The 25,737-nt window shown below is 35.8% G+C and overlaps 1 protein-coding gene across 1 annotated transcript in view; it reads right to left on the bottom strand.

Annotated features, from left to right (window-relative positions):
* The window catches only part of RAP2A (RAP2A, member of RAS oncogene family), a 30,506-nt gene extending 4,936 nt beyond the window's left edge, over nucleotides 1–25,570 (bottom strand). Inside the window, exon 1 of the mRNA XM_039837983.1 lies at nucleotides 24,985–25,570. Coding sequence (XP_039693917.1) covers nucleotides 24,985–25,298 — 314 coding nt within the window. The 5' untranslated portion in view covers nucleotides 25,299–25,570. The remainder of the gene's footprint in view (nucleotides 1–24,984) is intronic.
* Nucleotides 25,571–25,737: the final 167 nt, after the last annotated feature.

The raw sequence follows: 25,737 nt of genomic DNA, 5'->3' as shown, positions 1-25,737 counted from the left end.
TACTATTCTTATTTATGCTGGTTCTAAGAAATGTTGATACTATATTTTCATAAGGCTATCATTTTTACTTTAATCATTTAAAAAGCTTTTTGTCATTTTATTATAAATCAACGTGTGTGTGTGTGTGTGTGTGTGTGTGTAAAAAGCGCAGGTGTGTACTTTCCCTAAGCAGAACGAATCTCTAATTTATAAAGAAATTGCAAAATTGCACACAAGTGGTAACAAATGTGACTGGACATAGCTAATCTGTTAGGAGGCTACCACACTGTCAGGACTTTACCGAGGCAGGATTCATACAGAATTATTCAGGAAACTCAATAACAGGCAGATAGTCAATGTTTGCAACAATACTTCCACAATTTCATCATCCTGTCTAGACCGTTCTCTCGACTCACCCTAACTCGTAAAGCAAACCAACAGAGTCTCAGTTTTTTCTTTAGCACTAGATCAAACTGAGAGTGGTCTCAACATGAGGGCATACTCCAGGCAGTGTGCCATTTAGCAATCCGAAACATAAAAATAACTTAAAAATGGCTGGAGATAACAAATCTACAGTAAATCTAGAATTTGGATATTACCATTTTACAGGAAATGGATTTGGACAACTCTAATTTATGTCAAAGAACTTTATACGAATTTACTGTATGTCAACTGGGCCTTATACTTTCTGGGCTCAGATTATACTGAGCGCTCTGGACATATGACACCAGGGTTTTACATATCTTCCAGGACTCTTACATACAATCTATTAAGTGTACCCCTAGGCCTCTGGGTGGACAAATGGCAGTGAGAATGAAGCTGCGTTATAAACACTACGCATCAGCTGCTTCGCATACAGGCGCCCTTGACCAACTGTACAGAGCAGCTTAGCAAGGAGCTGACACTGCCAGTCACGTCAGGACAATGTCCATTCCTCATTTGTTTTACTCATAAAGGTATAACTGCATTTCACTTTTCTTATAAGTATATATCACAATGTGCTTTAAAAAGCTTTGTTTGGCAGTGAAGTAACATGAACATTAATACAATTTGGTAAAAGGTATTGGTTGAATTTAATTAAGTTAAACATTAATTTCAATCTGTTTGCAATACTTTATAAAAAGGAAGTAATAAAACATCAGTTTGTACTATTAGTTAAGCAATAAATATTTTAATGAATATTTTCAGTTTAAATACTGTATTGTGTTTTATATGTAAAGAAATATTTCTTTCACTTTTAATTAAAAACTACAAATAGGTAGATTTTCAAAATTTATAAAAATATCAAATCATTAAGTTGTACAACACATTGTTTGAATCAAGAATCTGAATACATTATCTTACTAATAGATTCTCAAAAGGGTAACAAAACACTGCAAACATAGGTCCACATGTAACAGCATTTAATAATTGTTAAATGACAATGCAGTGACTATCAGAGAATCCGTCCATCATATCACTAAACAGTCAGTGGTCTTTTCTGAAACCAAGATGTTAAAGATGCTAGAGAAATCCAGATTAATATCCTCAGAAGACTTTAAAAGACAATGAGATCTTCAGGAAAGAAGATATTACATATATTTCAGAATACCAGTCGGTGATACATTTTGTCTCTCTGTTAACATTGAACTATGGGACAGTAGAAAAGACTCTAAACTAGGATTGGGAGGCTGTTTCTATTCCTGCCACGGAGAGGCTGCAAGACTGAGTAAATCATTTACTCTACTAGTATTTCATTTGCTTGTCAGTAAAAAAGGGAATAAGAATATCTGTCCCCACCTAACACTCAAGGTTGCTGAAAAGGTCCAAGGAGATAATGTAGAAGAAAACAATTACTAGATAAATGCAGGGCAGTGTTTCTTTCCCCTCCTGCCCACTGATTTGAGATTGCAGCTTCAGTAAGTGTCAAGAAGCAAGAGAAACTGATCAAGGCAGGTGGGGTGCTCCTAAGGAGAAGTGAACCAAGTCAGGGTGCTGGTAGGCTCGGGGTACAGACAGCCAAAAGAGAAAAAGATGGAATTAAAAGAAATAAAGCAGCCACTTTACGTCAGCCTATCCCTCTCTAGTCCCTGGTGCTGACATCACAGTAATGAGGAACAAGAAAAGCAGAACTGCCTTCTCCAAATGCGGATATCTGTGGGGAAGGTCATCTGAAGCGGCTTTGATTTGGGATTATGGACCAGGTCCTATATGTGGAGGTGAAGATTTGGAGAAACCTGGACCCTCATTAAGGAGACAGAAGGAAAAGGGAAGAAGCAAAGCGTTGTAATGACAGAACAGAAGAGAGCATGAGGGAACTGGTCTTGTTCTCTGCTGTAGCAATATGGTATATTAACAAACAAACAAACAAATAACCAAACAGAAACCCACACCAAGTACTTGGGCCCAGAACTGCCTCTAGCTAGTTCTGTGAATTTAGAAAATTAACTTCATCTCTTGGTTCCTCAGTTTCTTGAACTATAAAATGAACCAGACTAGATTAATTTCTAAGGTGTTCTTAAACTCTGAAGTTAAAAATGAGAACATAGTGGGTCACTCCCATAATCAACACATGTCTTTCACTGAGTAAATGCTGAAAGCTTAGCACTGTTCTAAGAACAACATCCAACAAGCTGATTTTTACAAGAGATATTAACGTGTCCATTAGGAGTAAGGTGAAAACACAGGGGGAAATCTCATCAGATTCCGTGGGGCCAAAACATCAAGCGGTAGAGATTTTCGACTCTACCAGCAGAGCAGGTACTGCTGGAGTGCTGACTCACAGGCAGAAAGAAAGTACTCAGGACGAGGTAGTTCCATTTCACTGACAATAATGTTCAAACACAAAAACGTGGCAGTTTTTTTTTTTTACATTTCATTTTTCGATTGCAGTTGACATACAATATTATATTAGTTTCCGGTGTACAACAGTGATTAGACGTTTATATAATTTAGCAAAGTGATCCCCCTGATAAATCTAGTACCCATCTGACACCATATAGTCATTATGATATAACTGACTATATTCTCTATGCTATACTTTATACCCTATAACTATTTTTTAACTACTAACCTGTACTTCTTAATCTCTTCCCCTTTTTCATCTGTCCCCTCAACCATCTTCCCATCTGGCAACCATCAAAATATACTCTGTATCCATGGAGTTTTGTTTCTGTTCTGTTGATTTTTTTAGATTCCACATATAAGTGAAATCCTATGGTATTTGTCTTTCTGACTTATTTCGCTTAGCCTGATACCCTCTATGTCCATTCATGTTGTTGCAGATGGCAAGACTTCATTCTTTTTTATGGTTGAGTAATAATCCACTGTATACATGTACCACTTCTTTATCCATTCATTTATAGATGGACACTTAGGTTGCTTCCATATCTTGGCTATTGTAAATAATGCTGTAATGAACATATGGATTGCATATGTCTTTTCAAATTAAGTGTTTGGGGTTTCTTTGGATAAATACCTAGAAGTGGAATTACTGGGTCCTTCTTCATCTCTTGTTATATAGCCTTTATGTTAAAGTATATTTGTCTGGTATAAATATTGCTTCCCCAGCTTTTTTTTTTCATTTCCTTTTCATGAAATATCTTTTTCCATCCTTTTCAACTTATGTGTCTTTCGATCTAAAGTGAGACTCTTGTAGGCAACATATGTAAGGACCCTGCCCTTGCATCCATTCAACCACCCTATGTCTTTAGAGTATTTAATCCACTTAAATTGTTGACAAATCATTATTGCCATTTTATAATTCATATTTTTTGTTTTTTTTCCTTCTTTTTTAAGAACTCCCTTTAACATTTCTTGTAATACTGGTTTGGTGGTGATGAATTCCTTTAGCTTTTTCTTGCCTGGGAAGGAATGGTTTTAACTGTGTGAATATTAAAGGCTCTACTGAAAATTGCCTGCCACTGCATAAATAACTAGTAATAAACAAGCAATGTATCACATCCATTTAACATATTTATTTGATACGAGCCTACTATGCACTAGATATTATTTTAGGTACCTTTGATACATCAATAAATTAAACAAAGACATCTGCCTGTACAGTGATGATAGTCTAGTGGAAATAGACAGGCATTGACAATAAACAAACATAAGTAAATTACAGGTTTACTAAAAGGTGTTAAGTGCAACAGAAAAAAATGTAGATCAGGAAGAGGGTTGGGGGTACAGGTGCAATTTGAAATGAGATGACCAGGGCAGGCCTCATTGGGAAGGTGGCACGTGAGCAAAGACGTGAAGGGAGTAAGGGAATTTGCCAAGCAGGAATCTGGGGGAAGAGCATTCCAGGCAGGTACGTACGAGACGACATGAAAGCTGGCGGGAATGTGGGTAAAGGTTCAAGGGGTAGCAAATGGCCTGTGGGTTCCATCTGTATAACCTACTGCAACTCCTGGAGCCAGAAATCCTGCAGTGTAGGAAACTTGCTCATTTGAGGCTAACTAGAACTTAGGAATCTAGGTAGCAGAAGTGGCCTCAGAAGGCAAATGCGGCATTTACGACAGGGCCAACTATATTGTTGAGGAAGACTAGGCATTTGGTTACTGATGGCAGTTACTTTCATTTCATGATCTATATTTATTAATAGTTTTATGAGATGTCTTCGTATTTTTCCCTTTCCTAAACACATCATTTGGAAATGAAGATGAAGATATAAAATTCTAAAAATATTCAATTTATGTATTATTAACCTGATAATGAGCAGGATACCGCCTTGTTCACATCTTAAACATCAGCTGGTTTCTCATTAACTTTAGCATCTCTTCCTTGATATAATCCATAAGAGCATGACGAAGGCCATATAGTGGCTCCCGCAGCACAGATAACTTTATATTTGTTTATAGTCTGTGGACAAACACTTGTTTTAGAAACATGAATTTTTATATTGCTTAGTGTAGTCATGAGCATGATTACATAATGTATTAATAAGTAAAACCAGTTCTTTTAAGCAGCTCTGCTTAATGCATTGAATAAAACATAAGAAATACTGGCTGGAATAACCCACTGTGAATGTTGATGGATTTCTCAATGAGGCAGCTTTGTAAATATAGTTAAAAGCATTTGATGTATTTATTAATAAATCTTATGTTGTTTCCTCCTTTTTTGTTAACTATCCTGATATGTATATATGTGTATTTTATTCTGGTTGTGTCTAAACTTGGCTAATCATCAAAATAACTTGAGAATTTTAAAAAAGTACAGATGCCCAGGGCCTACTCCGGAGCTACTCAATCTGAATTTGTGGGATGAGAACCTAAGATCCAATTAAAACTATATAATATATCTATGTCTATAAACACTGAAGACTAACTGTGAAATTTGGCAAAGTTTAGGAATCAGTGGCCTAATCTACTACTTTGTGACCTTAAACAAAATCGTATGTGTATAAATCATGATGTTATATTGTAGCAAGTCCAGAATCAATTCCTTCTACCCTTCACTTATTCACCAGTAAATTGGAGACAGATACAACTACTGCCAGTTTAACTTCCTTTTGAGGATGTTGTATTATAGCATATTAAGAGAAGGCCATCCTTCACATGCATTTTATCACGCTGTTTTCTTAGTCACTTTTTTCACAAGCAGCTTCAAATACAATTCTCTTTGAATCCAAAAATGAGAATCTATAAGATTTTTATAGGTTCCCTTGTTCAACTTTCCATCCATTGTTAAAAATCTCATCTACCAAGAGAGTTAAGGCAAAATGTCAATCACTTTCATGACAACCTTACTAAATGGTTATGTTTGCACATCTTTAGTGATTCAGAACTCGTATCTCAGACAACCCATTTTGTCCTTTTTGTCAGTTCGGTTAAATGTTAGTGTTAAAAAAATCAGTGTTAAATTTATCCCTGTCTAATGAATGAGCTGTGACCTGTAACATCTTGTCCCTTCTCATAGGTTCTCGTTCTTTTACCCTTTAGAACATAGAAATCTTTTCTCCAAAATAAAAATGTTTTCTTCCTCCTCTCCTTCCTCAAATTAAATAATACATATTGATTTTTAAAAAATCGCTGGCAATATTTAAATAAGTAGAGAGGAAAAGGAAAAACATTCATAATTTCACCTCCAGGAGAATATTTACTATTGCTATTTTGGTGTATATACTTTCAGACTATTTTCCTATGCATATTTATATAAACATAGACATAAATTTTTATAAGAACATACCGATTTTGTTCAGTAGCTTCAATTTTCATTGAATATCATGGAGCTTTCCATTTAAATATATGATACACATTATATTAATGGCTAGGTAGTATTTTATCTTATAGAATCTATAATTGTAACTACCATATTTAATCACTCTTTCCTCATTAATGTATATGAAGGGTTCCCAGCCCCTCATTTTTTCACTAACATAAACAGCAATCTGATGAACTACATCTATAAATGTGATTTCTGTCTCAGAGGTATGTATAACATGTTTGTGTGTGTAGCATGCCCTATGAACCAGAAAAATCACATTTCTAGGTTCGTTCATTAGGTTGCTGTGTGCATGTATATGTGTTATCACACACACACACACACACACACACACACAGTCTCAACAGACTTCTAGAAATTTATAATAAAACCAATAGTGCTTAAGAGTGCCTGTTTCCCACCCCTAAGATTGATATTGTTAATCTTTCAATACAGTAATATGTCAGTTCTGAAGAAAGAGGGCTGTTTTTGGCTGGAAGGTGAAGGTTCGTACCACAGAATGCTAGCATGAAACATCAATACTTCTTGTAAGGAAAACATGACCTGAATATGGCTGCACTCTTCCTCTAAACTGACTTGTTTTGAAATGACTAAATATTTCATCTTAAAAGGGCATTTCTGCTAATTTAGCTTGAATAGATTAAAAAACCCACAATTCTTTGTTTTGACTTTCTCTTGGTTTCAGAATGCATACTGAAGAACAGAGAAATTGTAAATGTAATGTAAAAATTAAGTAAGGAGAGTATTGATGCTAAAAATATATTCAAAGCTTCAGGGATATTCCATACCAATGTAAAGAAAAATAATCTGCTTTCATAGATATTAAGAGCTGGCACTGTATTAGAAGAACAAACTACTAATAGTTTGATTGTATAGAGACCAACTTATCATGACAATGTAACTCAGACACGTTAAATGTATTAAAAAGCTACTTGAGGGAGAAGATATTTGCAAAAGAAACATGTGATAAAGGATTGTTATCCAAAATACACAAAAAAAGTTTGAAAACTCAACAATAAGAAACTTCACTTTAACCAATTAAAAAATGAGCCAAAGACTTTAACAGACACCTCACAAAGAAGATACATATATGGCAAATAAGCATATGAAAAGATGCTCCACGTTATATGTCATCACATCTATTAGAATGGCCAACATCCAGAGCACTGACAACACCAATACTCAGGAGTATGTGGAGCAACGGGAATGCTCATTCATTGCTGGTGAAAACTCAAGATGTTACAGTCACTTTAGGAGAGTTTGGTGTTTTCTTACAAAACTACACATACTCTTATATGACACAGAATTCCTTGGTATTTATGTTGAAAACTTATGTCTATACAAAGACCAGCACAGGGATGTTTATAGCAGCTTTATTCATAATTGTCAAAACTTGGAAGCAATCAAGATATGCTTCAGTAGTTGAATGGATAAACCCAGACAATGGAATATCATTCAGCATTAAAAAGAAACGAGCTATCAAGCAATGAACAGACAGGGAAGTGTCTTAAAGGCACATTACTAAGTGAGAGAAACCAGTATGAAAAGGCTACATACTGTATGATTTCAAATAAATGACATTCTGGAAAAGGCAAAACTATGAAGACAGTAAAAAGATCAGTGGTTGCCAGGAGGTGGGGAGATGAATAAGTGGAACACAGAGGATTTTTAGGGCAGTGAAAATACCCCTTATGATACCACAGTGATGGATACATGCTATTTAACAGTTGTCCAAATCCACAGGATGTATAACACCAAGAGTAAACTCTAAGGTAACTATGGACTTCTGGTACTATGCTGTGTTAGTGTTGGTTCATCAGTTGTAGCAAATGTTCCACCCTGGTGCAGGATGTTGATAACAGGGGAGGCTATGCATGTGTAGGGTCAGGTGGTATATAGGAAATCTCTCCATCTTCCTCTCTATTTTGCTATAAAACCTAAAATTACTTTAAATTCTTCTTTTAAAAAGCCACATGAGAACTAGTAGTGTAGCCAAGATGCTTTAAGTCCACTAAAGCCTTTACTACCCAATGATTACAATTAAAAACTGAAAACAAAATAAAAAAAACAACTATTAGAGAACTCTGAAAACTAAAGCAGGCAGATTGGGGAAGAGAGTCAAACACACCTGGACAGAAGACCCATATAGAGGTTAGTTTCTTGGCTTTTCCCTTTTCTCTCTGGCCTTATGCTGAAAGTAGGCACTCATTGGTATGCATACAGCCAAAACTCTGGGAGAAATTCCATCTTTCTAACCAGAAGATCAGGGTAAAGCGGTCCCTGTGAGCTGGAGTGTGTGTAGGTGTGAATCCTCCTTTTTCTTTTTTCTTTCACAGCTCACCCAGAGTGGGTTCCTACCAAAGCTGGTATGATGAGCAGTGCCAGCAGCTAAAATTTCATTAGAAATCTTTTTATCTATAGAAAATAGGAAAAGGGCTCCTTAAGGTCTAAAGAGGATAGAAGAAATTCCCAGTGTTTTTCCTTCTCTTTTTTTCTCTGCCCCCTTTGCCAGAAAGATGAGCCCAATGGTGAGAATCATGTGGCAGTGCAGAAGGCTATCAACAAACTTTACTTAATTAACATTTACAGAACACTCTATTCCACAAAAGCAGAATACATATTCTTCTCAAGTGTACCTGGAACATTCACTACGATACACCATATTTTTGGCTATAAATAAAAATTGTAACAAATGTAAAAGAACTGAAATTATATAAAATATATTTTTGGAAACAAAATTTTTAAATGTATGAAACACTTGAGTAGGTATTTCTTAAAAGAAGATACCCAAATAGTCATGAAGTATATGAAAAGGTGCTTAACATCATTGTACACCAGGGAAACAAAAACTAAAATCACAATGAGGTACTACTAGAATGTTATCAGAATAGCTCAGATTTTAAAAACTGACAATATCATATGTTGGCCAGGATGTGGAACAACTGGAACTTGCACTGGTGAAGAGTAAACTGGCACAACTACTTGAGAAAACTATTTGGCAGTATTTACTAATGCTGAACATATGCAATTGTGACCCAAGAATTCTACTCCTAGGTATATGGCAAGAGAAAGTGTATATATAAAAGGTATGTACTAGAATGTACATAGTAGCATTACACTAATAACCTCCATCCAGAAAGTATCCAAATGCTCATAAACAAAACAGATAATAAAATCATGGTATATTCGCACAAGGAGACGACTGCACCTCAATGAAGAATTAACAACTGCTCAAGCAACATGGATGAATCTCACAAAGACAGTGTTGAAGGACAGAAGCCAGAAGCTCAATTATAGGTAAAACTAATCTTTCTTGGTCTTTGAGCATGGAAGTATCAGGGATGGAACATCCAGGAATATGCTGTGTTGCTTGAAATTTGTCTGTCCTACATCTTCATCTGGGATTTGGTTACATAGTGTATGCACTTCAATAAAAAATAAATTGAAACATAAAAAAAAAATCAATAAATAATTATCTAAAAGATTTCCTCATTAAAATAGTCATAAAATAACCTTCAAGACAAAAAGTGAGTGAGCACGCATGCTGGTTATGGGGTTTATGTCACATAAGGGCATGATTAAATCGATCGGTCAGTTTCTCAGCCAAACACTGCTAATCAATTTTAAAGTTCTATGCAAGTCCTATGATGTTTAATAACGATGACTATATTTAACCTGGCTTTTTATTTATTAGAAATAGAGATTATCTATGCAAGTACTGCGTTATTTGTAAGGAAGTGTTTGCAACTAGAAGCCTAAAACCTTGTCATTTACGAACTAACTGCAAAAATTCTCTGAATAAGCCAGTTGAGTCTCTTATTTTTTTTTTTTAAGTACAACATCCAGAATAATGTAGAAAAAAGCAGCCACTGATATTAGAAACTTTAATGTGTAGCTAAATTTCAATCTGCATTTTAATGTACATTCAGTCACCAAAAATATATCATTTTAAAATCTGTAAACAAAGTATGATTCTTCTTAATAATTTAAACAGCAGGGAATATTCAAGTTTGGACACATATATGAGAAACACGTGGGTTTCATTTATAAAGGAAAAAAGGTGTTCAGATAGAAAATATGCATTTTAACTTTAGTGAGAGTTGAAATCTGAAACCTGTGCATTAAGAAATAGGTCTATTACACTTGAGAAGACTAAATTGAGTTAATTGTTCAGGAATTTGCAAGTTATTTGTACTGCTAGCTAAATTCATATCTGGATTATAGGATATGCTTCTCAGCATTCTCTCATTTCTGAATTCTTGGCAAAAAATATTTATGAATTAAAATTCATATGTATCTGGTATGTACTTAACGTTCAATTACAAATACTTTTTTTTAAAGCAACTTCTGAATAAAGATTTAAAGACGCATCAAAGCTATAAAGAGCTAAGACTTTTTAGGAATTTTTAAAATTAACAAAGAGTATTTGTCCCAGGAGATTTTTCAACTCATGTAGTAAGATCTTAAAATATTTCTTATTTCCAAATAACTAAATATAAACAGCAGCAAATAAAACTTAAAAACAAAACCTAAAAACACTGAATCTCTATCAGTTCTCTAGAAAGCTCAAGTTATCACACCAATAGAATTAGCATTTTTTCCCAGCAATAAAGAAGTTGGGGAGATGAACACATCAATTACACATGACATGCTGTAACTGGATGGTTCAACTGGCATAAAATTAATTGGTGATATTTACTAAAAAGATTTTTTCATTTGAACCAGGAGAAGTAACAAGGGACAGATGGAAAAGACAAAACAAAACAAATGCACAATGAAGAAAGGAGCTGGAAACTGTCATTATTGGCAGACATTATGGTACCCAGTAACAGCCAATGGAGAATGATGAGCTACAGATACTCTGACAGGATTCTAGCCAACACAGAAGTAAAAGAAGTTAGAAAAGTAATAGAAAATCATAGTGGGAGCAAGGAAGAATGAGTGGAAAGCAAAAAGTCTTCAACAGTTTCTAGTGGTACTTAGGTTTGGGATGAGAAGCTGTAACAAGTCTAGTATAGTAGTGATTATAAGGGATGAGCAGATCAAGAATTCATTGGATGTCTTGAAAATCTGTCCCTTCATTTTCATTCCCACAACAAAAACCCTTTCATTTCCAAAATAAATCATACCTGAGCTATGCAACAGTCTTCTAACTGGCCCCATCTCCACAATAATTATCTTAAAACATTGCTTTTACACAGTCCTCTCCCCATTTCTCCAACCTGCCACCTCGGAAAAATATGTGGCTCTACAATGACTAGTTCAAGTCTATCCCTATGTTAACAGTCAAGGCCAACCACAATTTAGTCACTGGGTAAAATCAAGATGGAATGAACTACAACAGGGAGAGAAGTAGATTTGGATGTAGAGGATCTGGAAGTAAGTCCCAGCTCTGCTTCCTTGGCTTTATCATGTGATCTTTCTGAGCATCAGTTTCCTTCTTTGCAAAACAGAAATATTAGTGATACCTAGGTATTAAGGAAGATGATGGTGATGACTTTACTAATAATAGCTAGCTAGCATCAGCAGAGGGTTTAACAGGTGCCAGATACTATGCTAAGCAGCTAACATGAATTACCCATTAAAGTATATAGATACTGTAAAATACTACAGAAATGCTAATTATTCTAAGTTCTCTCAAACCATCTGTAAGTCAGTTCTAGAATCTTAATTGTGGTGACATATTGGTAAAAGAGTATGAAAATTTTTATTTAATATCTTATCCCTTATCTCTGAGCTATCCCTTATCTCTGAGGCTTCCATCCTCAAGGATGGCCAACTCTAAGCATCTAGCGTGAAGACCATTAATCCTTGTTAATGAGAAACACAGGACAGATACTATTCCCTCTAATTAGAGGCTGACAATTTACCATCTTCTTTAAACAGAAGTATCTTTCTTTATCCTATTCATATGCTCTCGTGCCAAATGTTAAGTCACTAGATAGGAACCATGGCTCTGAGGCCCTAGTAAGACAATGTTGGATTAAAAAAAATAATAAAGAACTCTTAACGGAACCAGGAGTCTTGAAATAAGGTCTTGTTTCTGCCTTAAGCCAGCTGCTGTACTACCTCTGAAGTTACATCGGGACCTCAGGAAGGCAAGGGCTGTGTATGTTTCCTATGTACCTGTTTATCTCTTGTGCTGGAATCAATTCTTGACACTTACAGGCATACAAAAGAGGAGAATGAGTTGATGAAGTGATGATCTTCAAAGGACAGTTTTCCCATGCAGCCCATAGTGAAAATGCCACGGAAACAATGCAAACATGTCCACGGTGACCTGGCTGAAAAAGCATTTTTGGATAAACTGTCTATGGTGTTTTATTTTTGACTCTTTATCATGCCTTGCATTAGATGCAAAAATGCTCAAACTGCTTAGCAGTTTATAGGGTTTCCAGAAATTTGGGAGAAAAATGGCCAAAATATAGAATGTAATGACCTGAAGGAACCTTTATTCATAAATTCAACATTTACTGGGTGCTCTCTATGTGCCAGGTGCTGGATGTCAAAATTGAAGCAAATTACCACCAAATACATGGGCGTACCTTTTTTTGTTAACATAAATTAGATGGCATATGTAAACTACTTTTTTGAACAATATACACTGTGGGTAGAGTGAAGGGGGAGGAGGCAGTGCAGACTATTATTACAAGTAGTTGCAAAGGGCGTGTGTAGATTTTCTGCTGAAACTAAACTTTAACATTATATTCTTAATAAAATTAAATGTGATCTTCAAAGTGCAGTTAGTTATATGTGAACAGGAACAGTAAAACGACACAGCACAGATAAACTGTGAGGGCAGATGGTAGGTGCTTGCATGAATTTGTCACCTTTTAAGAGTTAAGATACATTCATCTACTTATCACTTACTTTGAAAAAATAATTTTTAAAGATCTTCACAAAGAAATCTAATGGACCAACAGTACTCTTTTATCAAGATAGTTTCTAAAGTAACAACATTGACCTAAAAATATTTTATTTTTCCAGATAACTATTGCTGTATACAAAACTACCCCAAAACTTAATGATTTAACCATTGTGATCTATTTGTGATGGTGTGGGTGAGGAATTTGGGCAGAGCTCAGTTAAGTGATTCTTCTGCTCCCATTGGCACTTACTGGGCTCACTCAGTGGTGTTCAGCTAGGGCTGGACTGGGCGGGGGTCAAAGATGGCTTTACCATAGGCCTGGTGGGCACTGTTGAAAGGGTAGCTCCCTCTTCTTCTCCATGTAGTTCTCAGGGTCTCTTCATGTGTTGTCTAGCAGGGCAGCTGGACTTCTTACATGGCAGCTCAGGGCTCCAGGAGACCACAGTGGAAGGTGCTTAGTCCTGTTAGAGACTAGGCCCAAAGCTGGCTTAGCATTGCCTTTGCCATATTTTATTGACCCAAGTAGCCACAGGCCAGTCCAGATCCAGGGGGAGGAGAAATAGATCGTACTTCTCGGTGGGAATTATGTCAAAGAACCTGCAGCTGTCTTTATTCCAGCATGCGTACTAAAAAAGATGTCATCTTTTAAAAACTGAACAAAATTTCCAGTTCATTAAAAATTGCTGACCTAAATTAACAAATGCAGTGAGTCATGTGTGGACAGAAACAGTAAAATAACACAGGACAGATAAATTGTGAGGGCAGATGGTAGGTATTTGTAACAATTGCCACCTTTTAAGAGTTAAATACAATTATTCATTTGCTTATCACTTGCTTTTAATAAATATTTTTTTAAAATGTTAGTATTATAGATAATTATTGCTGCATAAAAAACTACCTCAGCTACCTTCACTGGGCTAACCTATTGTTTTCTCAATTTTTCATAAACCAGTTTATTTTTCTAATGCTTTCTAAAATAATTCTGCTAAAGCAATTCTATAACTAAATACAAATAGAAAATAAGATTTCATTTCCAAGGAGGATCTAAATGTACTAAATATAACAAAATATATACAGATGCTCCTCAACTTGTTCCTGATAAACCCATCATAAGTTAAAAATATCTTAAGTCAAAAATACATTTAAGACACTTAACCTACCAAATATCACAGCTCAGACTAGCCTACTTTAAATGTGCTCAGAACATTTACATTAGCCTACAATTGGGCAATTTCATCTACTACAATGAATACACTGAAAAGTATGGGTTGTTTACTCTTGTGAATACATGGCTGACTGGGAGCTGTGGTTCGCTGTCCATGCCCAACATCACAAGAGAATATTGTACCATATATTGCTAGTCTGGGAAAAGATCAAAATTCAAAATTCAAAGTACGGTTTCTACTGAATGTACATATCAGTTTTGTACCATCAGATAGTGGAAAAATATGAAGTCAAACCACTATAAGTCAGGGATCTTTTGTACGTGATTTTTGGCATTAGTCTTACAAATTTTTTACCTTCTATGATGAGTTAGAATGCATGCAAAATTCCTTAGAAAAGATAGCCTGGTAAAAGCAATGTTTTTGGTGAAAAAATATTTTGAAACGTAAGAAATCAAAAAATTTTAAAAAACCTCTCTCTTTCTACATATGTGAACATAACAAATACTACATATAATTGCTGTAAGTCAGTATTTTATTTGATTGTGCATACTGATGCTGCTATAGATCAATACTGTCAAATATATATTCATTTATAGTACATTCTGGCATACCAGGAGGACAAAGATAGTATCTTGTACTTATTTTGCATAATGCCTAGGGCGATGTTATGTAAATGAAGTGGCTTAAACCTGAGTATTTGATGTTGACAGTGATGACTTTTATACGGGTGACAGATAAAACTTCTGGAATTAATTTACTGAAAAGCTCTGTCAACACCTTATTATATATATCTACAAAGACTATTAAAATTATCTTCACCTCATGCAGTTTTTTAGTATTTATATAAAGGTCTATTATTATCTTTAATTAAATGTTATTTAATAAATATTTACTATTATATGCCTGATTGTTTTGTATTTTTTACATTCAAAATATATTAAAAATCACAACTATTTATGAGCCACAAAATATACTGTCACCATTTATAGCCAACATAGTCTCCAGGGGAAAGCAAAGACACAAAGACACTCAGTGTCTATGCTCTAAGTTCTATAACATACTCTACTAGCACTTCAGACATCAAGGATTTTACAGTTATCATGTACAGAAACACTTTACATTCATTTCCTCATTAGCTATTACATTACACCTAGATTACAGATGATGAAATTGAGTTGCAGATGTTAACTTGCCCCTAAATACATAACTAATAAGTGTAGGAGTTCAGCTTTAATGAGATTAACACTTACTGTCTTCATAGACGAGAAGAACAGATTAGTATGCACAATCAAATACTGAATTACTGCAATATATAGTATTTGTTATGCTCACTGAAAAGCTAAGGATGGATGTATTTAGAACAAATGCTCCATCCAAAAACAAAGAAAAACAGTCTAAGATTTCATTTATGCAGAGCTGTAAAGACACCTAGTAAAGAAGAAAATACTAATATGTACTAAATTATTAATATGTAGGATTTCCGCATATGAATTATTAATGTTTAAGGGGTTACTCCTAGGAAAACGAGAAATAACACTCCTAAATGTTTTAAGTAAAGGTTTACAATGTTTCTCTTGGGTAATTTTACTAATTGATTTTAAGATATCTATAATTATGGTTATCTTCATTTATTTTTACTATCTTACAGGGAGAGCTGAATCAATATTGTCCTGCACAGATGCAGCAAACCTCTTAAAAAGATCAGTTTCCAAAACCTCCTCAGCAACCTGTTGTAGTAATGGAGAATCCTTGCAATCACATTCTAGTCTGAACCCTACTATAAGAGCCCCTATCTCTGTTCTAAGTTTTCACAAGGTGGGAGCTATCCTGCCTTATCAGAATGAACAAAATTACAGAAGTGCGTCCTCATATTTCTTTTCTAATTCCTTTTTTCTTTTTTCAAACCTGGGCGGCCCCCCTCCAGAGGCTCTTCACACCACACTGCTTTGAACCAAGCGGTTCAAATGCCATTTTATAAAATGTGCTGAGAGGGAACAACATTCTGTTGCAACAGGGTTCAGAAGTATGGGTCAAATAAAATGTTTCATCTTCAGTTTTGAGAAGTGTTGCTATTATCTTCCTAAATTTATGCCCAAGCTCAGGAAACTGCACTTTTAAAATAGCTAAGTAGATACCAATTTCCCTCTCTGCTTCTTCTGTGGGAGGTCCCTGCCTAATCAGAATGAACAAAATTACAGAAGTACGTCCTCACATTTCTAATATGCACAATAGTAATAAATGCTTCCTCAAAAGATACACTTTATTATTTTTTTTCCATGTTATCTTTCTCTGTTAAGGAGTAGCATTACTAACTCATGTTGGGGAGTATTTCATTTTCATAGCACTTACATAGCACTGATGGAAACTGGAAAAGCAGAAAGAGAAAAGTTGTTTCAAAATATTAAAGAGATAGTTCAATTTACTTTGCTTAGAGTTAAATGTTTTAGGATAATAGTTTTCAAATTGGGTGTGAAAATCAATTTAGGGGATCAAGAGGAGCATTTAAAAATGAAATAAAAAAAACAATAAAAATAGTATAATACAAGCAACAAAACAAGTGCAACTATTGTTTCATGAAACTTTGTTTCAGTTATGTGTATTTATGCTTGTGTATGTACTGTGTCACAATGTAAAATGTGTTTGTTACTGAGGGCCATGATTAAGGAAATGTGAAAGCCAGTGCTGAGTGAATGTACAGAAGTAGATGGAGATGTGTTATTATTTCAATATTTTTATAGATAACAATTTAAAAAATTGTAAAACAATCATAAAAGAAACTGAAGAAGACTTAAATAAATGGAAAGCTATTCTGTGCTCATGGATTGGAAGAATATTGTTAATATGCCCAAACTACACAAAGCAATCTACAGATTCAGTGCAATCCCTTTCAAAATTCCATTGGTATCTTCCACAGAAATAGAACAAAGAATCCTAAAATATGTGTGGAACTACAAAAGACCCAAAATAGCCAAAGTAATCTTGAGAAAGAACAAAGCTGGAGGAATGACACTCTTTGATTTCAAACTATATTACAAAGCTATAATAATCAAAACAGTATGATATTGACATGAAAACAGACACAAATATAAATGGAACAGAACAGAGAACCTGGAAATAAGCCCATGAATATATCATCAACTTATTTATGAAAAAGGTGCCAAGAATATACAATGGAGAAAAGACAGTCTCTTCAATAAATGGTGCTGGGAATACTAGATAGCCATCGCAAAAGAATGAAACCAGATCACAATCTTAACACCTTACACAAAAATCAACTCAAATGGGTTAAAGACTTGAATGTAAAACCTGAAATCATAAAACTCCTAGAAGATATATGGGCTAAGCTCATTGAGATCAGTCTTGGCAATGATTTTTTCAGATTTGGTAACAAAAGCAAAGGCAACAAAAGCAAAGTAAACAAGTGGAATTACATCAGGCTGTAAAAAAGAAGAAAATTCTGCCATATGCAACAACATGGATGGACCCTGAGAGCATTATGCTATGTGAAATAAGTCAGACAGAGAAAGACACATACTGTCTGATCTCACGTATGTACGGAATCTGAGGGAAAAAAAAGAAAAAAGAACTCTTAGAGGACAGATTGGTGGTTGCCAGAGGTGAGGCCAGTGTGGGGTGAGGTCTCAGCATGGGGAAGGAGGAACTGCTGAAGGTCAAAAGTACAAACAGCCAGTTATAAGATAAATAAGTACTGGGGATGTAATATATACCATGGTGACAACAGTTAACAATACTGCGTTGTATAATTGAAAGTTGCTAAGATAGTAGATCATAAAAGTTCTCATCAGTAAACTTATTTTGGTAATCATTTTGCAATATATACATATATAAAATCATTGTTTCATGAAAAATAACACTCCTAAATGTTTTAAATAAAGGTTTACAATGTTACTCTTGGATAGGTTTACTAAGTGAAAAAATCTAAAACTAATACCATGCTATATGCCAATTATATCTTAATACAAATAAATAAATTTTAAAAACCTACAAAAATGATAAATCATTGTTGTATTTCTCCCTAAAATATCAATTTTGGTATGTTTTCAAACCTTAAAACTTATTAAGCACAGAGAAAACAAAAACATCAAAAAACATCGGGGGATCACTTGATGGTTTGTATAACTGTATCACTTTAAAAAATTTAAAATAAAGAAAACATATTAGAGAAAACAAAAACAAAACAAAAAACAACCACCTATCCCATTCTGCCAGTGATTACATTTCAGCATTCTGAGTAAAACAGAATATGTGATTTACAAGTGTACTTAATTTACAAGCTATAATCTATTTTAAGTAGCTTATTCAGATAGTTTTCAGCCATGTGTGAGAAGTACATTTCCAACATTAAGTAATTAAACGCATCAAACTTCCAAAGACTTCCAACTGTTGCTTTCTTGCTAGACCTCCCAAACCATGACTTCAATATAATATGCTGTTGATATTTGATTCAGATACTCAGTAACCTTATATTGACTCGCAGCTTTAAAGAACTTATTTCATGGCAGTGACCCTTAATTTAAACTGAAATTTATTAAAAATCAGGGTAATATAGGTGTTTCCTATTAGAGTTTTCCCATAAGAATAAAAGGCAAAACAGTTGGACTATTAAATCTGTTATTTTCAAAGAGGTTTCAATCTTTTAAAAATATAAAGTTAAATCTATTTAAATAGTATGTTTAGTATGTACCATCTTAAAATCTTACCAACTAGAAATAAGCTATTTTTAAATATTTTGATTACCTTAAACTTTACCGATATATTTATAGTTTTCTTATACACGTTAAAATGCAGATGTCTAATAGCACAGCATTACCATTATTGATATTATTCTACTAAAAGACTCAGTTTGATCTGGTAAGGCATAAAGGTATGCTTAAGAAACTTTTCCCTGTTAGGCAAAGAAAAAAATTTAATATAATAAACAATAACCATCAAAGCAACAAATAAATAAAAAGGCAAATATATATGGCATATTTCTGCACACCATTAAAATTTCATGATACATTTCTTACAGAAATATCATCTCTACATTTTTACTTTTGTAACTATTCTATATCTACCAGTTTGATCTCCTTTGAAAGTATACTCATATACATACTTAGATTTTTCAAAAAAAAAAAAGGATTAAAGATCTTACAACTTTTTATACATACTATAGGCCAGAAAAATATAACCACGTAAGAAAACAGTAGGTAAGAACATATAACAGGGCAAAGTTGAAACAAAAGCAAAGGAAACCCTACAGTGTGATCACATATCTTTCCCCAGGGATTTAGGCTCTGAAGACAATGGCCGAGAAAAACTATGTAAAATAAACATTATCTTTAAAAAAAAAATTCCTTAAATTAAGTATGCTATATATGGTTTTATATAAAGATCATTCCTTAGAAATGTGTATAAATGTATAATCTATGCATTTTAATATACCATACATAATTTCATAAAAGATAGCATGTAGAGATTACTCAAGTAACACAAAGGAAGTAACACAACTTTGTTGGCACTTCCATTGGTTGTATAGAGACATTTTATTAGTTTCTGTACCTTCTCTCTAATGTTTACTTGCTAATTAATTATCTAACTTTTTCCTAAAGGAGAGCTAGAAAGTCAACGTCATGCAATTGCATGGTGGTCTGAATATTTTTCATTCAGTGGTCAGTCATATAATCTTTCAAATAACCCATTTGTTCTTGTCAGAAGATTGATTTATCAATATGCAGGGACAGCTGATATCTTTTATCTGTGTGCAGTAGAATGGTTGGCTGGCTACTTAAATTACTTTTGCCCTCTCTCCCTTAAAAAAATCATTACAATGATTCCTTCGATTATAGATTTTGATAGAATTACCAAATCTTAACTAGAGAAGATTTGCAGATCACAGGCTGCTGATTCTTCAAGATTCATATTAAACTTTACCTCTTCCCTCACTGAGCCAACTAGATAGATGTACTCACAGAATGTTAGAGCTAAAGGGAGATCATCGACTCCATCTGCAAAGTAAACAAAAAATTCCAGTCTTGGGATAGCTAAAAGAAAACTACACTGTAATTTTCTAGTTTTACAATGCAGCAAAAACATGTTCCCCTTTCAGAAAAAAATCTCTGGGCTATAAAAAGTGACTCATAGCTATTACGCTCTGTACCTTGGAGGCCCAGATTTTGATTACAATTTTGGTTAGTGGAGGTGTCAATCTGGGGAAGAAGGTGTTTGCAGAGTAAGGAATGATGGCAAAATCCAGAAGTTTCACTTACTTGGGACAAATATCATTTGATGGGTTCCCTGGTTTGGGCTCACAGCATCAGTCTATTAAGGGTCAAGATTTATGTGTAGCAATTGGCAATGTGCCCCTGTTTTAGAGTAGGTTTTTATATGGCAACTTATCGTGAGGAGAAAAAGTGCAAATCATTTGTGTCATTAGAAAGTGATCACTTAAATGATACAGAAATATTAATTATAATATTAACAACAATAGCAACTTATTTACTTTGGGTAGTACAAATTGACCACCCTTTTCCCAATCTTAAAATTCCTTTTCCCAATCTTAAAATGCCCCATGCCTTCTAGCCTACTGCAAAGTATAAAGTCTCTATATATCTTATAGCTCTCAAGTTCTATCCTTGGCCATATTCATTTCTAATTTTTATTCCCGGCTGTATCCATTCATTTCTATCTCTCTATACTCTACCCAAAAGATTTCATCAACTCTCCAAATCTGAACTACGCAGATCATCCTGAGTCTTTATATTCACACATAAACTGACGTTTCAGGCTTTATTCAAATATTCTAATTTCTTATTAGTTGCATCTATCTGGATGGTTACCATCTTCAAAGCTAAAATAATTTCCCCCAGCTATTCCTCCATAATTCTATTCACTCGTGTCAAAATGTCAAGGTTACTTTTGACCTTTCCCTTTCCCACTCAGTTAATTCATTCTTTACAACATTATTTAAATCTGTTCTTTTCTTTGTGCTCCTACAGACATCATGCTAATTCAGAATTTTTATACTTCATTAGAACTAGATTATCACACTATTTCTTCTGACTATGGTCTATTGCCACTAAGCCATCTTTCATATCACCACCGGATTATTATTTCTATAACAATTTTGATCACGGTCCTAGACTAGTAAGATCAAATCCAAAGTGTTTAACCTTCTAATTTAACTTTACATTTTTTTAGTTTTACCCCCTCTCACACTTCTATATAAATTCCTGGTTTAGCCAATCTGGTCTATTTAACAGTTAATAAACATATTCTATGCATTTCCTATGTCATTTCTTATCAGGAAGACACTGTACTCCTAATATTTTGAGGTTCATATTAAACTTTATCTCTTCCCCTACTGCCCCATTCATGAGACAGAACTCTCATAGAATGTTAGAGCTAAAGGAAGATCATCTACTCCACCCACAAAATGAGCTTTAAAGGATCATCTACTCCAGGGGTCCTCAACCCCAGGGCTGTAGACTGGTATAGCCTGTGGCTTGTTAGGAACCGAGCCCTACAGCAGAAGGTGAGTAGAAGGTGAGTGATGGAAGCTTTACCTGTATTTGCGGCCGCTCCCCAGCACTAGTATCACCGCCTCAGCTCCACCTCAGATGATCAGGCATTAGATTCTCATCGAAGCACCGGTCTCTGGTACCAAAAAGTATGGGGACCACTGATCTATTCCATTTAGATAATTAAAATGTTTGGGGAAACTGAAGCCAAAAGATAATAAAAAATATTTCTTTTGAATACTAGTTTTTTTTCAACATATTTTTCTAGACTGTTTCCTATGTACCAGGAGCTATGCTAGCCACATGGGATTATAGTTTAATGAGAAAAACTGACTGCATGTAAACTACCCCACAAATAATTCAGCTTTCATGAGTGCTACAAGAAGAGGGAAGTACGGTACCACTGAAGTGCCACTAAGGTACAGATGGTTGAAAGAAGGGGTGAGGCATGAAGTTAATCTAGTGTGGGAAGATGGCAAGGAATTAATTCAGTCAGGGATGAGACTTCCCTGAAGGGTAAACTGTTGAAGTAGGGAGGAGCAAAAGAGTAGGAACGAACTCTGTGAAAGGGTAGACCATTTCCATAGGTAGAAGGAAAACCCAGAGATAGGCGCTTTCAAGAGACTGAAAAGTCTGAGTGCTGGAATCTAAGATATGAGGAGGCTTGCAAGAGGTGAGACTACAAAGGCAGGGAGGGACAAGAGCACGCTCTGACTGGGAAGGTCATGTTCAAGATTCCTGGGCTTTATCCTAAGAACAGGCCTTGGGTAGCATGCTCCACAATACTTCAAGTCAGGACCATGGCTTACCCTGAGAGGGGTGAGAAAAGCAACTATGAAATTGGAAAGAATTTTAGTTTTATTTCACTTGAAACATTTTCTGTATCCCTATCACTCTTCTGTGTGTGATCTCATACAAAGTAAAGTTAAAGAAAGCATATGAATTTATTTATATACAGTCATTTTCAGTTGGTCCACTTGGCTTTGACATGAGGTTGTGTGTATATATATGCGTGTGTAACTACTTAAGGGAGTATGGGCCTATTTGATTTTTTTAAGAACAAAACATTCCATACAATAACAATCCAATGAAAAGCTCCAATTCAGTGTTTGGCCATGCATTAATGTTAGACTTGCAGTTAAATATTCATTTTCCTACCCTTTCCCATCAAATCATTAATAAAGGAAAGTATTTTAAGAGAACATCAACAAAATTTTTCCAAGGATTGTTTTAATCTTAATTGCTTTCTAGTCTCATTTGTATACACTAGTTAACGAATTTCAAAATGCAATCATAAATTTATTTCCTCTATTACATTTATATTAAGGTTAAAATTTAAAAAGCAGAGGGTGACTAAGTTATTACTAATAAAAGAAACACTGGAATTATGGAGAAATTTTTTTGTTCAAGATATTGTGTTGGGTACCTTAAAATATATTATCTCACTTAATCCTAGCAAAGACTGTAAGAGGTGCATGCTATATTCTATTTCACAGATAAGGAAACTGAGACTTAGAGACGTATTTTCCTAAAATAGATACACCTTAGACCTGCACTGTCCAATGCGGTGGTCTGCAGCCACATGTGGCTACTGAACACTTAATATATGGCTAGTCTGAACTGGAATGTGTTTTAAGTGTAAATTACACACCAGATTTTAAAATTTAGTACAGAAAAGTAAAATATGTCAATAATTTTTGAATATTGATTATGTATTTTAGATACAGCGGGTTAAATAAAATGCATTAAATGAGACTAGAAAAGTAAAAAGCTACCAGATTCACAGATCTTAGAACTGCAGCAAAGGCCATGAAAATATCCACTTCTGTCCAGTTTGAAACTTAACAGAAGAAAAATATACAAAATTTTAGTTTAGCTACTACAGTGAATATTCAATGAGTTAAGTGGGAGGCATGGTGAGAGGACCTCCCTTTGATCTCATATGTTGCATTAAAAATCCAGCTCGGGTAATAAGTTTTGAGTATCCCGAGTACACGTGATTTGGTCCTTGTTCTTCCCCAATGAGAAGACTCAAAACGACTTGTAATGCGATTGTGTCTACAGTATATTTACAACTATCTTTCTGTAAATGTCTTGCAATTTAGGGCTGTAGGTAGGATTATGTAGGAAAAAGAAAATAATGCCAGATCAAAAATTATTAGCAATTATTAACTAATTATAAGAACCAGACGAAACAGTAATGCGTAATTAAATAATTAGAAAAATGTGCTAAAACTTTGAAGATGTTACATTTCTACTGCTTGAAATAAGAAAAAAATAATCAATTTATGAGAAAACATTTTAAGCCATTTAAGCTACTAGCCCATTTCCAAAATGCATACTTTTGAGAGTTTATATTAATAAAGAGTTTATGTGCATTAACTTTACATTAGATAACATACTTAAGTTACAGCTTTGAAGAAACTTCTGTTGTTTCCAGGAATGTCTCCCCCCACTTTCATTTTTTGAGGGAGATAGGCTGCTAGATTAAAAAAGAAAAGTTAAATCGCATTCTTTGAATGGCATATTTGTGCTCCTATTTGGTAATATTCTCTCCACCCCATTGAGCTGTTATGATGTCTTCAAATAATTTGATAATCTATCTTTAAAGTTTCGTCTTAAAGAGTTCATAAACGTCTTGTGAAACTCCTTGGCACCAATCTTTCATGAGATGAGAAAGGTCTCTTTCCTCTCTATTGGACGTTTTTCAGTACGTATATGTGTGAGCAATTTTTGCTTTCAAATATTGCAAAGGTAAATTTTTTTTTTGTTCAGTCTGAAAATGTCTCCACTATACTTGCACGCCGCTCTCTTTCCAACACAAACCTACCCACTCCTCACCGCTCCCCACAAACCTCCGCAAGTTTTAAACTTTGTTTCTTTTGGGGTACTGCACAAGCGCTACTAACATCTAAGAGACAAAGAGCTGTGCTGTTGGGTTCACTGGATGCCAAATTTGAGTTGTGAAACAAAGCACTCAATTTGAGATTCAAGATGATGATAATGGTGATGCTAGTAAAAAAAAAAACCATATATATATACATATATGTGTATATATGTGTGTGTGTGTGTGTGTGTGTGTATGTATATATATATTACAAAGCGTAAGACCCTAGAGCCATCTCCCTAGACACTAACTCCTCTTGCCCACGGCCACCCCAGAGCACCGGGGTAGAAGATGTGGCTCCAGGACGGTGGCTGCTGGCTGAACCGCGAAACCCCCTGCTCGCGCCCCCGACCCTCTTACCGCTTCACTCGGATGATCTGGTCCCGCATGGGTTTGATGTCCTGGAAGCTCTGCTGGTTAACGAGGCTGTAGACGAGGATGAAGCCCTGGCCGTTCTTGATGTACAGGTCCCGCATGGACGCGAACTGCTCGGTACCCGCCGTGTCCAGGATCTCCAGCACCGACGGCGACGAGTCCACCTCGATCTCCTTGCGGTAGAAGTCCTCGATGGTGGGGTCGTATTTCTCGATGAAGGTGCCGGTCACGAACTGCACGGTCAGGGCGGATTTGCCGACCCCGCCCGAGCCCAGCACCACCACTTTGTACTCGCGCATCGTCCCTCCGCGGCCGCCGCCGCCGCCGCCGCCCGCGACATAGACCTACGCCCGCGGCGCTGAGCCCCCGGACCCTGCCCCGGCAGCCGGCACCGCCGCCTTCCGCGGCTGCCCCCACCTCACAGCCGCCGCGGCCTCCCGGGCGCCGCCGGAGGCAGCAGCGGCCCTGGGCATGGGCCGATCTGGGCGGCAGTGCAGCCCCGCAGGCGCCGGCAGGCACTGAGGGCTATAGGGAGTGGAAGCCTCCGGAGCCGCCCGAGCCGCGGGCCCGCAGTGCTGCCCGCCCGCCCCGCCCCTCGCGCCTCCACGCCCAGTTCCCCTCCTGCGGCGGCCACCGCCGCCGCCGCCGCGGCTTTCCCTGGCGCCGTAGCGCGCGCCCGAGCCCGAGCGTGAGCCGCAGCGCTGTCGGGGGCGGGGCCCGGAGGCTTGGGGCGGGGTC

The sequence above is a fragment of the Pteropus medius genome, unplaced genomic scaffold (genome assembly GCF_902729225.1).
Source record: "Pteropus medius unplaced genomic scaffold, Ma_sr-lr_union100, whole genome shotgun sequence".
Lineage (NCBI taxonomy): Eukaryota > Metazoa > Chordata > Mammalia > Chiroptera > Pteropodidae > Pteropus > Pteropus medius.
This window is presented reverse-complemented; position numbering and strand designations above follow the sequence as displayed.